The 12424-nt window shown below is 39.3% G+C and overlaps 1 protein-coding gene across 3 annotated transcripts in view; it reads left to right on the forward strand.

Annotated features, from left to right (window-relative positions):
* Positions 1 to 306: 306 nt before the first annotated feature.
* LOC108111606 (Down syndrome cell adhesion molecule-like protein Dscam2) overlaps positions 307 to 12424 on the forward strand; it is a 33680-nt gene continuing 21562 nt past the window's right edge. The window contains exons 1-4 of one of the 3 annotated variants that reach the window (XM_017221132.2): positions 323 to 384; positions 1985 to 2130; positions 7964 to 8246; positions 8973 to 9192. In XM_017221132.2, coding sequence (XP_017076621.2) covers positions 8207 to 8246; positions 8973 to 9192 — 260 coding nt within the window. In that variant the 5' untranslated portion in view covers positions 323 to 384; positions 1985 to 2130; positions 7964 to 8206. Of the gene's footprint in view, positions 2131 to 7963; positions 8247 to 8972; positions 9193 to 12424 lie in introns of all 3 variants that reach the window. The other 2 variants (XM_041819484.1, XM_017221133.2) reach the window with 2 other exon arrangements.

Consider the following 12424-nt stretch of genomic DNA (forward strand, 5'->3'; position numbering starts at 1 on the left):
GAGCATTGAGGTCCTGAGAGAGAGAAGAGAAATGCCAAAGGATGCGCTGACGCTGGCGCAGCGTTGGCTGCTCGGTTGACTTCGCAATCGGCGTCGTTCGATTGTGGGCCACGAGTGGCAACAGTTGCAGTAACGGCCTTAAAAGGGGGAGGCCCTGGGCGGATGGGTGGCGGCTTGTCTAGCTATAAAGTGGGGCCGTGAGTGTGTGTGCGAAACGATTACGCTGACAGAGATAAGCCCAAGCGACAGGACGAGGGCAGCGCTGCAGCGCCGCAGAGACGTCGGCAGCAGAGGACGACTTCAGGATTCAGTCATTGCCGGCGTTTCGAACTGTTTGGACGTGTCAAGCGGACAAAATCGGGATATCGCAAATAGTTGCCAGCGGTAGTGTTTTAGTATTAGTTAAGCATCGGTTCACACAAGCACTAACACCCACACACACACACACACACACAAGTATAAACTATCCAGCGAGTGTGCGTGTGTGTTAGGCACTATTTGGGGATTTAATGGAAAAAGCATTAATGGATGCTGCCTCGGGGAATGAATGTAGTGCCAACGGTGATAGTGGCCAGTGCATGAGTGTGTGGGCGAGTGAGTGTTGGCCAAAAGGGATAAATACACAGAAAAAAGTAAAAGATTTAATCGGGAAAACTGACTGACTAAGTTATAAATAAATAAAGTCCAACCATAAAAACTAACAAATTAACATAACAAAATTCGCAGATTTTATATAAAATTTATGATATGAGAGATTATTACAGCTCAATGTATATGTTTAAAGGTCTTAAGAAATTATTTAAACACAGTAAAAATCGATTTCTTTTTAAGCACAGCGAAAGTGAAAAAACACTTTTTTAAAGATTTTCTAAAATAATTAAACTTTTACTACTTTTTTAACTACCTTACTCTAATTTGGCTCTAAGACTCGTCAGTTAGAAAATTATTTTAAATCAAAGTTCATTTACTACTTTTCATACTCTATTTTTACCACTGGTTAAATAGTTTATGTTTGGCCCAAAACCAATCTCTCAGTGCATACATCAATGTTTCGGCGTCTGTGAGTTTTTAATGTGTATGTGTGCCGCTGCCTAAAACTATGCAGCGCAATTTTGGAGCTGACATTTTGTTTGCTCGCCCCTATATGTGCGTGTGTGAGTGAGTGCTGGCGGGTTAGTGGCGTTTGGTTTTATCGTGGATTTTACTGACTTCACGGGTTATTTGTCCGCACGAATGTGTTCATAAAAAATGTAACAAAAGTGGATTTTCGCTGGGCCGACTGAAACGCTTACGCTTTTGTGTGCACACGGGCTACTAACATCCTAACGGAACCGGAAACGGAAGCTGCTGGTGCATACACAACACCCACCCCCACACACGAACAAACAAACACAAAAAGGACCCCTGGCAAGTGGATAAAGTAAATTGAATAAAAGGTGAAATAATTTGAGCGCTAAGCAGGCCGAATGTTGGCTAATGGAAAAGTGTGAAAAAGGTTGGCCAAGGCTGAACCGCCAACCAAAAGAGAAGGAAAGACCGGGGGAAACACCGGCGAATATTTACGTTTGGGAGGGAAAAATGCAAATGTAGCGGTGACTTTTTGCGAAAATTTATGGAGCGGCAAATTGAATCGAATGGCCACCGAGATGTCAGCGATGACGTGCCGTGAAGCATGTGCCGTGCGATTATCAAAGTGTGATAAAAGTGCGGCAACAATGGCCAAAAGAAAAAACCAAAAAAAAAAAATGGAAGAGAAATGGTGGAAAGAATCCAGAAACCAGAATCGCTGCCCAGTCACAAGTCCATAAAAATTTACCGTCTATGCACTGCGTATAATTTATGGCCGCGATTCGTTTTCTCCTCTCTCCAACGCCTTTCTTTTCCATTTTTTTTCTTTATTTTGTGGAAACCGACCACCTTTTGGCAATTGTTGAATGCAGCCGCAAAATATGCCATGAAGGTTTTTTTTTGGTCCGCCATCTAGCATATGTAAGCTGCCAGACATATGTGTTAGTGTTCCGGGCAAGCTGCCAAAAATAATAAAATCACAATCCTATGCCAGACGACTTCATATAAGCAAGGGTGATCCTGTGGCCAGGACGGAGGATTTCGAAACTGCAAGATAACGAGGTAATTTCACTGAATGATTCGCCATTTTCGGCGCTTGTTTGTTGCTTAGTCTAAGCAAATTGAGTTGCCCGCTTGGCCAACAAAAATTGGTTAGCTATTCGGGCTCTGTTTTTGCTGTGTTGCCTTCTTTCATTTTTGGTTTTTGCTTCTGGCATCCAAGCAAGCTGTTGAATTATGCATTGCCCGGAGATAAGCTGGAAATGTTGCACAAGGCTGCCAATTTCTGTTCGACTGGCCATCGGTGAGTTTGGGTGTTTCTGTGTGTGCGGGGTGTCCATTAAATTTTAATCTCAGGAAATATTTGTATGCAACGGGTGCGACTGTGGGAGCCAATCTTGAAGAGTTATCCCGAGATAGCGAGTGCACAAAGGAAAAGGAATGTGGTCAAGGGAAAAATTTACATTTTATTGGAAATTCTATTCGATTCGGTTGAGTTTCACAAAAAAAAAAAAGATGAAACCCCACCTTTTCTCTTCATTCTCCTGAGTGCTACTGCACTTTGCTATTCTGTTTGAAAACATTTTGGGTTTGGGAACATTTCTGAAATTTTGTAGTCATTCAAAATGAATGAATGGATTGCAGACTTAAACATAACTTTTTCTATTCGCCTGCTAGTTAAGTTTGCTGAAGACTCCGAAATTTTATCTTTAAGGTAGAAACGCGATTTTCACTTTTAATCCAGTCCACTGAACTTCCTATAGACGACATAATCGTCGCTGTCATTACAGATGCATTTAGCGGTCTCATTACGTTTTTATGTCTTGCACATTCAAGCTAAATTACTTCCTCATTTGACACCTCCAACTGCTATCAAGCGGAAAATTTTAAAGAGTTGTGAGCAGAGTTCGCTGGCAGCGGTTGTACCAATTAAATTTATTTGTTGGACGAACCAGCGATGTCACCGCCATGGCCAACGTCCTCGCAATACACTCAAGTCAACTTTATTCATAATAGCAACAAGAACCCCATGCAGCACGACAGTAAAAACAGTACAGAAAGAGAAAATCTTGAATTAAAGAAATTATAACTAAAAATGTAATGTTTTGAATAAATCTTTAAAAACTAAATAATAAAAATAAAATTATTCCTAGATCCGATTAACTCATAGCTAGGAAATACATAAAGGATATATATATGTGGTAATCAGTATATAAATATTCTTTAAAAATATCAACAATTTTGAACTGTGCAACAACAGCGACTAAACAAAGGCACTCGAAAACGCCAGAGGGCCAAGAACAAAGATAGAGCGGCAGCCCAGCAAGCTCGGGGGTCTGTCAATGTGACAATGCAGCATCGCTGTACCGTTGGCTCTGGAACCCTCACAGATATGTATATATGTATCTGCAGAATCCGGATCCCAGAGGGACGGTTGCAACGAACGCCGAACGAACAATAGAAAGTTGCCATGGCAGAAAAAATATGCGCGCCCATTACATTTTGTTGCCGTGCCTCATTTTTCTTGTTGCCCTTCTAGACAACCGCTGTTGTGCCCGAATTGATGTTATATAAAAGGTGGCCAAACATTTGTTGGGACACGCGATATCGGGGGCGGGTGGCGGGTGGCGGTGGGCAATATGAATGGGTCGGGCAGGACGAAATGTTATTAGGTGGCTCGTCGCCTTTGCATATCCGGTGGCCCATCCTCAATACCTAAGCCCAAGGACAGTGAAAGAAATATTTTATGGAGAAAAATGTTAATTTTAATTTTGATTTATATTTTTGTTTGTGGAAGTAACAACATTATTTTAAGGAATAACAAAAAAATTAAATTTAAACAATAAAAAATATATAAAAAAAAGTATTACCAGCCACTAATCAAAGTTTTACAATAATTAAATTAATCTTATGCATAATTTTTTTATTTATAAATATTAAAAAAATACTTAATAAATGAAATTAATTCCCTTAAAAAGGATTCTACTTATTAAATATTTAAAATCGATCTCCTTTTCTCCCTTTCTTATTCAGAGTGTAGTCTTAGCCTCATTTCAGTTCGGTTCATCCTGAACTATTGTCCAGGTCGGGAGTACATTGTTCCAGTGTCCGTTTTGTTTCCCAGCCGTACTCATAGTCCCAGTCCTAGTCCTAGTATAGCAAAAGCTATAGCTCTGGCCATTTACTAGTACCGTGGTCCGCGACGGATGCTCTTTGACTTGCGGCCTCAGCCATTGTTGGCTACAACCAAAGAGTTGCACTTCAGTCTCGGCGAGTACAAATGGATCCATTGTTCTGGGTATTTCGCATTAGCGTTGGGATCCCGAAGTGGGTGCTGCCAACAGGAAATTGCTGGGGCTGCAAGGACCGTGCCCCGGCTTTAAGGCACCTTTAAAACAGCCGGCTGACAGGAAGTTGGGCATATAAATTGCCAAGCTGTCAACCAGCGCTAAACGCAAACACATCCGCCCCAAAGTGCTGCCAGTATGTACTATACTTCCATGTATATGCAACACCTTTTGCATGCAAGAACAAAAAGAAAACAAACATTGCAGGTGACGAGCATTAAAACGATTCAACAGCTCCGTCTCAAAGCAAGAAAAATTATATTGCTTAACGCCTGCACCAGCGGCTCCTCTATGCACTTCCCACTACCGACCAGCCACGACCCACTCCCACTCCTTTCACCGGATAAGGGCGTGGCAGCGGCGGATGCAGCAACGTTTAACCTCAGCCAGGACATGAGAAAGCATCACTGCTAAAAAACTTTCTCCTTCTATATAAATTTATATAACTGTCCACTACTAACCTGTGATTTAGGTACCTTTATCTAATAAATACTTCTTAATCTTAAAATATATTCAGATTTAAGCATGAATACGAATTATATCTAAAAATCTCTTCGTATAGGTAATGCTTCCCTATTTAAGAACCCATTTTTCTCTCAGTGCCTTTGGGATCAGGGGGTGATTTTCGCTCGACTGCCTCGGCAACACATGAAGGCATGACCGTGTTGCCTTTGAATTGTTGCCGTCGGTATTGCTTTTGCTGTTTGTTGTGGCGTTCCGCACTTAAAGCCTTTCACGCCACACAAATCCTGGAGTGGGGCAAAAAAAAAAAAAAACGAGGAGGTGAGAAATAAAAAATGAAAACATCCACTCGTGAGCTCAAGGTGCATGCTGAGCAAAGGACTCCCAAGGAGTATCCATTGCATTGCCCAGCTGCATCAGGGCAATGGGAGGGAAGTGGCCCGTATTCGGCGATTTCATTGTGCAAGATTGATTGCCTGCTACGAATTATTTCCACGTTGCCGGAGATGAACCTAATGTACCAAAAGGGATAAGCTTAAGAGAAGAAAAATAAGAAGCTTTTTTTTTTAATGCCTAATTGGAGAAAGAGAGAGAGGGTATTTTCAATTTCTATCTTTTTATTACCTTTTTTTTTAGATTTTATTCACTAAAATGACTTACTTTTTAAAATGATTCAGCTTATTTTATATAAACAATATAAATAGTTAGAATCTCACTGTATGCAAATGCCTGAAACAACTTTGCAATTCCAGTTTACAAAAGTTAGTTTGAAAATGTTTTATTCATTGTCAATTAGTGAAACGTTGGTAGTAACCATCAGGTCATAATAAAACCACTGAATTCCCGTAGCTGGATTATCAAAGCAAATAAACAGTTATTATAAACACCACCACACCACACTCGTACACTCATCGCACACACTAAAACAAATAAACAAGAGCGGCAAACGGCAAGCATACAGTAACAAAAAGCTTATATAATCCAGAGTGACACAACTAAAGCGGCGTCCACATATTTAGTGTCAAATTTGCTGACAGTTAGCAGTTATGACACCCGACACACAAGCCAAAGTAATCGCTTTGCGAGAGCGCAGGACGAAGGGCCCAGGATGCGGATGCGGCTTGTGTCTCCTGACAGCTGAAGCTGGCCCACCTCCGCCGGCACAAAAACAAAAAAAAATAGAAAGGATCTCCCGAAGTCAGACAGTTAGACGGGACAAAGGCGTGGAAAATAAAAACTCATTAAAAATGAAAGAGCTAACACCCACACACACGCGCAGTGTGTATTTTGCAAGGGCTCGGAGGAGTAGGATGATGCCGTCCAAGTGCTGAGCAAAGAAACGAATTGCTCGTGGCAAATCGCTCAACAAAAGACGCTCCCAGAATAAACAAATCATTTTAAATTCTCAATTAAATGCAAACAGTGGGGCCTTCGCCCATATGTGCCGTCGTCTGCCGTCTGAAAAGGTGTCAAGTTGCAAACATTAAAAGAACTCTTCAGTGTGACCCTCACCGCCTACTTTACCGCCCTCTTTCTAAGTCCTTAGCACACGACAGCCCCGAAAATACACAGAAAATTGAGATATCAGTAAAGATTTCTTAAGATCAAAGAGATGTTTGTAAGTTGACAAAAAGATACCAAAATATATTTGTAATATTTTTAAAATTATATATTTTCAATATTGATTTCAGGGTTATTAATCTCAAGTTACCTTTCGTTATTATCTTTTTATGTGTCTGTTTCTTAAATTTAGTTCTATTAGTTTATGGATTTTCGTTAGAAGCTTATTCAGGTTAAATCAGGTTCATAAAAATAATAAAGTAGCTAAACATTTGCAAACCAAACTATTTTAAAATCTCTAAAAATATTCTCTTTCAGTGTACAATCCAATGCCTGTCGATTGTGTGTAATGGGTGTCATGATGATGTTTATTTAGTCGCTAAGCTAAGTGCCCAACTGGCTAAGGAAACGAGAAAATCGAGATGGGCGGCAAAGGATTCTGGGCGGCTGTTGAACCCCTGCTCCTCGACCTCAAAACATGTTTATGTCTTCTTCATTGTATTCGGCAGGTCGGCATGGAAGGCAAGGGGAAGAACTTGGCCTGGGCCATTCCAAATAAAATTTAATGATGGCAAAAGTCATTCATTTCGTATGCTCGCTCATAAATACTCGTTAAATGTATTTGCCAAGAGCTCTACAGCAATGCAAACGCAGGATTTCTCAACATTTCCATGTGTCGGTGTGTGCGTGCGAGTGTGTATTTGGTATGGGTGTTTTCTGTATGCGAAGGTTGTTTCTGTTGAGGATATTAAGGATAGGATAGGAGCCCCCAATTCAGAGAACTCATGTTGATTTCTCGCCTCTGTCGTCGTGTGTTTTCGTGTTTCGGCATATTTATATAGCACTCTGTGTATTCTGTATTTCGAATTGTTGTAATTGTCCTTTGGATTGTTTGCAAAGCTTAGACAGAAAAGCCCCATAACCTTTACATCGAAAATGATTCAAACTTGACATTCATATATGAATGTTATAGGAAGGGTACTTAATACTGCGGCTTCAATTCATCAAATTTATAATCTAAATTGTAATAAATATGATAATGTGACATTTTATTGATTTTACGGCTTTCACTTCTTATCTGTTTTATTACTTAAAAGTAAGAAAGCATTCTAAGCATTTTAAAGTAATTAAAATATTGCGAACAATCATAATTTTAATTACTGTAATTATTTTCCACATTAAACTATTTTACAAAATCAGAAAATGTGTTTCTTTTAAACAAAAATCGATTTCAGAGCAGAAATCAACACATCAAAACGAAAATCCCTCAAAGCTTTAACCACTCACGTAACGAAAATTAAATATAAGGCAATCCTTTAGAGCGTATTTATTTTAATTTGACTTATTCCAATTTGGTAGTCCATGCCGACTTATGCAATATATAGTGTATAATTGCTGTACTAACTGGTTTTGCTTTAAAAATTCAAACTTTTACATTTTTCGGCAGCCAAACAATAGAAAGGAAAACATTTTCATAATGCATATGTAAATTAAACTGTTGACTTTCGTCTTTCTATGCATTTCAGGTGGCTGAACAGCATCAGAAACGACTGAGAACTTCCAAATAGAAACTGAAATAATAACAGCAGCAGCAGCAAGGGGCTTAAACAAAAGCCAAACATAAGCAAAGCCACAGAGAAAGAGCAGTGTATGTTCATATTGGCAAAACAAACAAGACCGGATACAAGGAGAAGCTGCTTGCAAAATAAAACCAAACGAAACTAAATTTAATTTTCTACAGGCCACACATTGAATTTTCATGCAACGAAATGAGTTTATTAGAGCCTCCTTGTCTTGCCCCGACAAAAGGTAAGTTACAAAGCCATGATACCTTGTACTCCTCTGTGTTGCTGTATGATTTTATAATCAAAAATGATTTTAATAGAATAGAATACTTCTCTCCATCAATTTGATAGCTTAAATTCAATTTCAGAAAAGTAAAGATAAGAAAGATGAAAGTAGTACCTCCAGAATTAAGATCTTACATATTTGGATTTGGTTTTTAAAACTGGTTAATACCTTCATCCCATATAGCTTATTTGGCTTATATTAGCTTATATTAGTACCTGTACTAATGGGTACGTTTAGTCGTAAAAATGTCTGGCTTCCTAAATGATAAAGTTATTGTTTATGTTGCCCCAGCTGCCGAGAAGTGCTGGCAGCCTGTAGCCTTCAGTCAGTCATAAAAGCAAACAGCAGAGACTGTATAAATATATATAAAAAAAACCTTAGTTGCAGGATGCAGTCGCTAAAGCGCTTTCCAAGTGCCTCAGCTCAGCAGTCAAGTGCTGCCTAAATGTGAGTCTGAAGCTAAATCTGAATCAAGCGTTTGCCAGCGGCTGGCGAATGAAACCGAATCCAAATTAACCGCATTTATGAGTTGCACTCGAGTTGCACAAACAAACACACACACACACACATACGGATATGTGGCAGAATGCCTGCAGCTCTGGCGGCATTAAAGTTTTAAACAAGCTGTATATATAGCGACAATGTTGGTAATTAACCTGTTACATGTTATTCCCCCCTTTTTAGCCTTGCTTTTGGGAGCGTTGCTGTTGGCGGTCCTTGCCACACCCCTTTTGGCCACAAGCGGCTTACGGGTGCCCACATTCCTGCTGGAACCAGCTCCCCGGCTGCTCTTCGGCAACGATACGGGCGCCCAGGTCACCTGCACCGCCCACGGCAGTCCGCCGCCCCTCGTCTCCTGGGTCCTTCGCGACGGATCGCTGGCCACCCAGGTGCCGGGCCTCAGGTGAGTTCCTGCGGTCTCCGCAACCATGCACTTGGGTAGTAATAAGCGGATGTGAGGCCTTCACTGGGGAAAAAGTGTCAAATTTTTCTTTTTTATTTAAAATAAATTAATTATTGGGTGCAAAAATGTATCAGCATTTGGGATTGGAAGTGTTGAAAAATGTGTTAGCATTCACAGATTAGTTCAAAAAATTAAATTTTAAATACAGAACAAGCTCTAATGCAGAAAATAATATAACCAAAATGTTTGTATTTCTATAAAATAAATTAAATATGATTAAAATATATATATCCTTAATATTATTTCTTTGCAAATATCTGAGGCTATTCCTTGGGTTGTACTTTAGAAACGTTTTAAAATGGGATATACTTTCTTTTTTGATAGAGTCGATAGAACATTGTAAAGTTCATATTTATTAATAATTCCCTTAGATTTCCTTAAAGTGTAGCTGTTATTGTTGAGATTTTGCGGCAATAAGTATGTGTCGTTTGGCTTCCTGTCGGCGGTTTCGGAAGTCACATTCTTGCGGCTTCAGTTTTGCGGGTGGCATTAAAGTTATTTCCCGAATTGCTTCGTTTTAATTGACATTGCAAAAAAGACACCGTCGCTGAAAGCTGTGAAAATCAATGTTAACAGACGAATGCCGCCAGCCCACCTCCTCAGCCACCCCGTCATATCTTCTTGTGGCCACATTTTCAATGAAAATGCTTAAAAGGCAACAGGAACAACGCTGCGGGGGAGGCAGACAAAAGACGTGCTTTTGGTTTTGTTGGCTGAAAAGGCCAAAGAAATTGCACAAAAGTAATGCAACCAAGTTGCAGACGCCGCAATACTCATGAACATGTACATTTTTGGGCAAGATAATAGCACTTAGAAGGCTTTTTTAACAAAATGAAAATAGAATTTATTTAAGCTTTGTAGTGGAATATTATAATTCCTTTTTTTTACACATGATTTAATATAATTTGAGTTTTGAATAGTTTCAGATATATCTTTAAACATCTTAAAATCTTGTTAGTAATGTATAGACTTCTCGGTGCTATTATTTTTCCCACAAGTGTGTACATTTTGCAGGGTTTTTCCCATTTTCTCCGTCTGTTAGTGACATGTGCTAGCATTTAAAATATTAAAAACGCAGTCTTCGCGGGATGACAAGTTGAATGCGAGTGTACACACGCGTTTAGCATTAATCAAAGCGAGTACATTAGTTGCTCACACAAGTAAGGCCTTAATTTGCGGTTTTTTTGTAGTTGAAATCCATTAGTTGGAGCGCACAAAAAAAAAAGAAGAGAAATTAACGCACTGCAGGTATTTGCATATAGGCAACTGTTTATTTGGTTTAGAGAGCTCTGTTAACAAATTGCCGCTGATCCGTTGTCCGGGCTCTTAAACGGATTATTATATAACGAGAGAAAATAATAAACAAATATATATATATGGCTATAACAGCAAACACATAAAACATATAAATCGTAAAAATAGCCCACTTGCTATGGCACGACCCGAAAATAAATACGGAGATAAAAATGTATAAACTCACCGCTCGCCGCTCACATATGGCAACAAATTTACTAAAAGAATTTTTATGTTTCGCAAAATGAAATGTCATTTCGAATACGTGATCTCGAACGTATACATATCCACATCCGGGGATTCCAAAAGACTATACGAGTGTATATATGTCGACGACTGTCAGTCTGGCAGAGCCCGAAAAAAAAAAAAAAAAAAAAAAAATGTACGTAGACAAAAACTCAGTTGCGATGGCAGTGCATAGAAATGAAACAAAATTTATTTTAAGCTACTAAAGAGCATGGCTGAGTTCAAGTGACGAGTATATAGGACGTGTACTTATCTACTGCACCGACGGACGGATGGATGGACGGTTGAACTGACTCCGGAAAATGGAAAACGGACAGGGTGTACACGGAGTACGAACTACGGAGTCATCTAGCTCTCTTTTTTTTTGCACTCTGCTCCGTGCCTCATGCAAACGCAATAGACGTAAACAAATTGCTGGCACTTAAACATTTTTGAAAACAGCGCTTGATGAAGTTTTCCCTTTTTCGGTTGATGTTGGTTCGCTCGTTGTCCTCGGCATCAGCATTCAGTATGCCACATCAGGACGAGCCAAGCCAGAATCCCATCTAGCTGCACGTAGAAAAATGATGATAGTTTACGATGATCGATCTTAGTCTTCAGATAAGAAATATGAGTTATTTAACTTTATTTTGTGTTTAACTATAAAATTTAATAACCTTAAAGAAAGATTAAAACATTACCGTTTTATTTTTTTCAATATCTTTTAGCTGCTTCTCTAATTTTGATTAATGATTTCTTAGTAAAAGTCTCGTTAGGCTTAAGGATTTTTAAAAATCTTACTATCTGGTGAACTGTTTTCATGAAACCTGTTTAAAATAAGACAGACAGCCTATAATATTTTTTCTAAGTGCACTCATCGTTGTCATCATAGCTTGTTAGCCCCGACTGCAACTGCAGTTGAGATGATTAGCGGCACTGAGACTGCAACTGCATTTGGAGTGCGAAGGAGGGCAGAAATGTGGAAATTCTGCGGCGGCTTGTCTGACTTATGTGATGGAAGGCTGATGTGTTTTGGGCTGATCCAGAGCCACAGAGCTAATCAAATGCATTAAAGCCCTGCGGGTGGCTTAAAGTTTGATTTGCAAAATCATGTTTGGACTCAGAAACAAGCCGCAAAACATTTGCAACCGGATGAAGGAAGAATGATTGAGCTGTGACAGAAAATTCAGACAGTATTTAATCAGAAAACAACTCAAACTGACTTTGGCAACAAAGATAGATTAAAATTGATCTAATTTGGAAAATTAAAATATTGGTTTTTACGAATGTAATTAATGCTAGGATGTATAGTGGCTTTGAGTTAGATATTTGGATTTGTTTCCAAATTATTGGAAAATATCTGTCAACATTAAAGAACTTTTCCCCAGGTTGCAAAGAGCTTAGGCCATTTCACATCATTTGAGATCAACATGCAACACTCGGCATTAAGCTTATTGCATTTTTATGTAAATTCACACTTTGTGCCCCATGTACTTGCTGCTGTAAAAGAAAATACACGCCAGCAAATGGCAGCCACTTTGCTGTCGCTTTTGTGGAGCAAATTTGTGCGCCACGTTCGCCATTCCCAAATGCAAATAAATAAATAAATATGTAGAAGAAAAACCCCGAAAGAATGTGCCCACTAAAATATTGC

This window comes from Drosophila eugracilis, unplaced genomic scaffold (genome assembly GCF_018153835.1).
Source record: "Drosophila eugracilis isolate 14026-0451.02 unplaced genomic scaffold, ASM1815383v1 contig_75, whole genome shotgun sequence".
In the NCBI taxonomy this organism is placed as follows: domain Eukaryota; kingdom Metazoa; phylum Arthropoda; class Insecta; order Diptera; family Drosophilidae; genus Drosophila; species Drosophila eugracilis.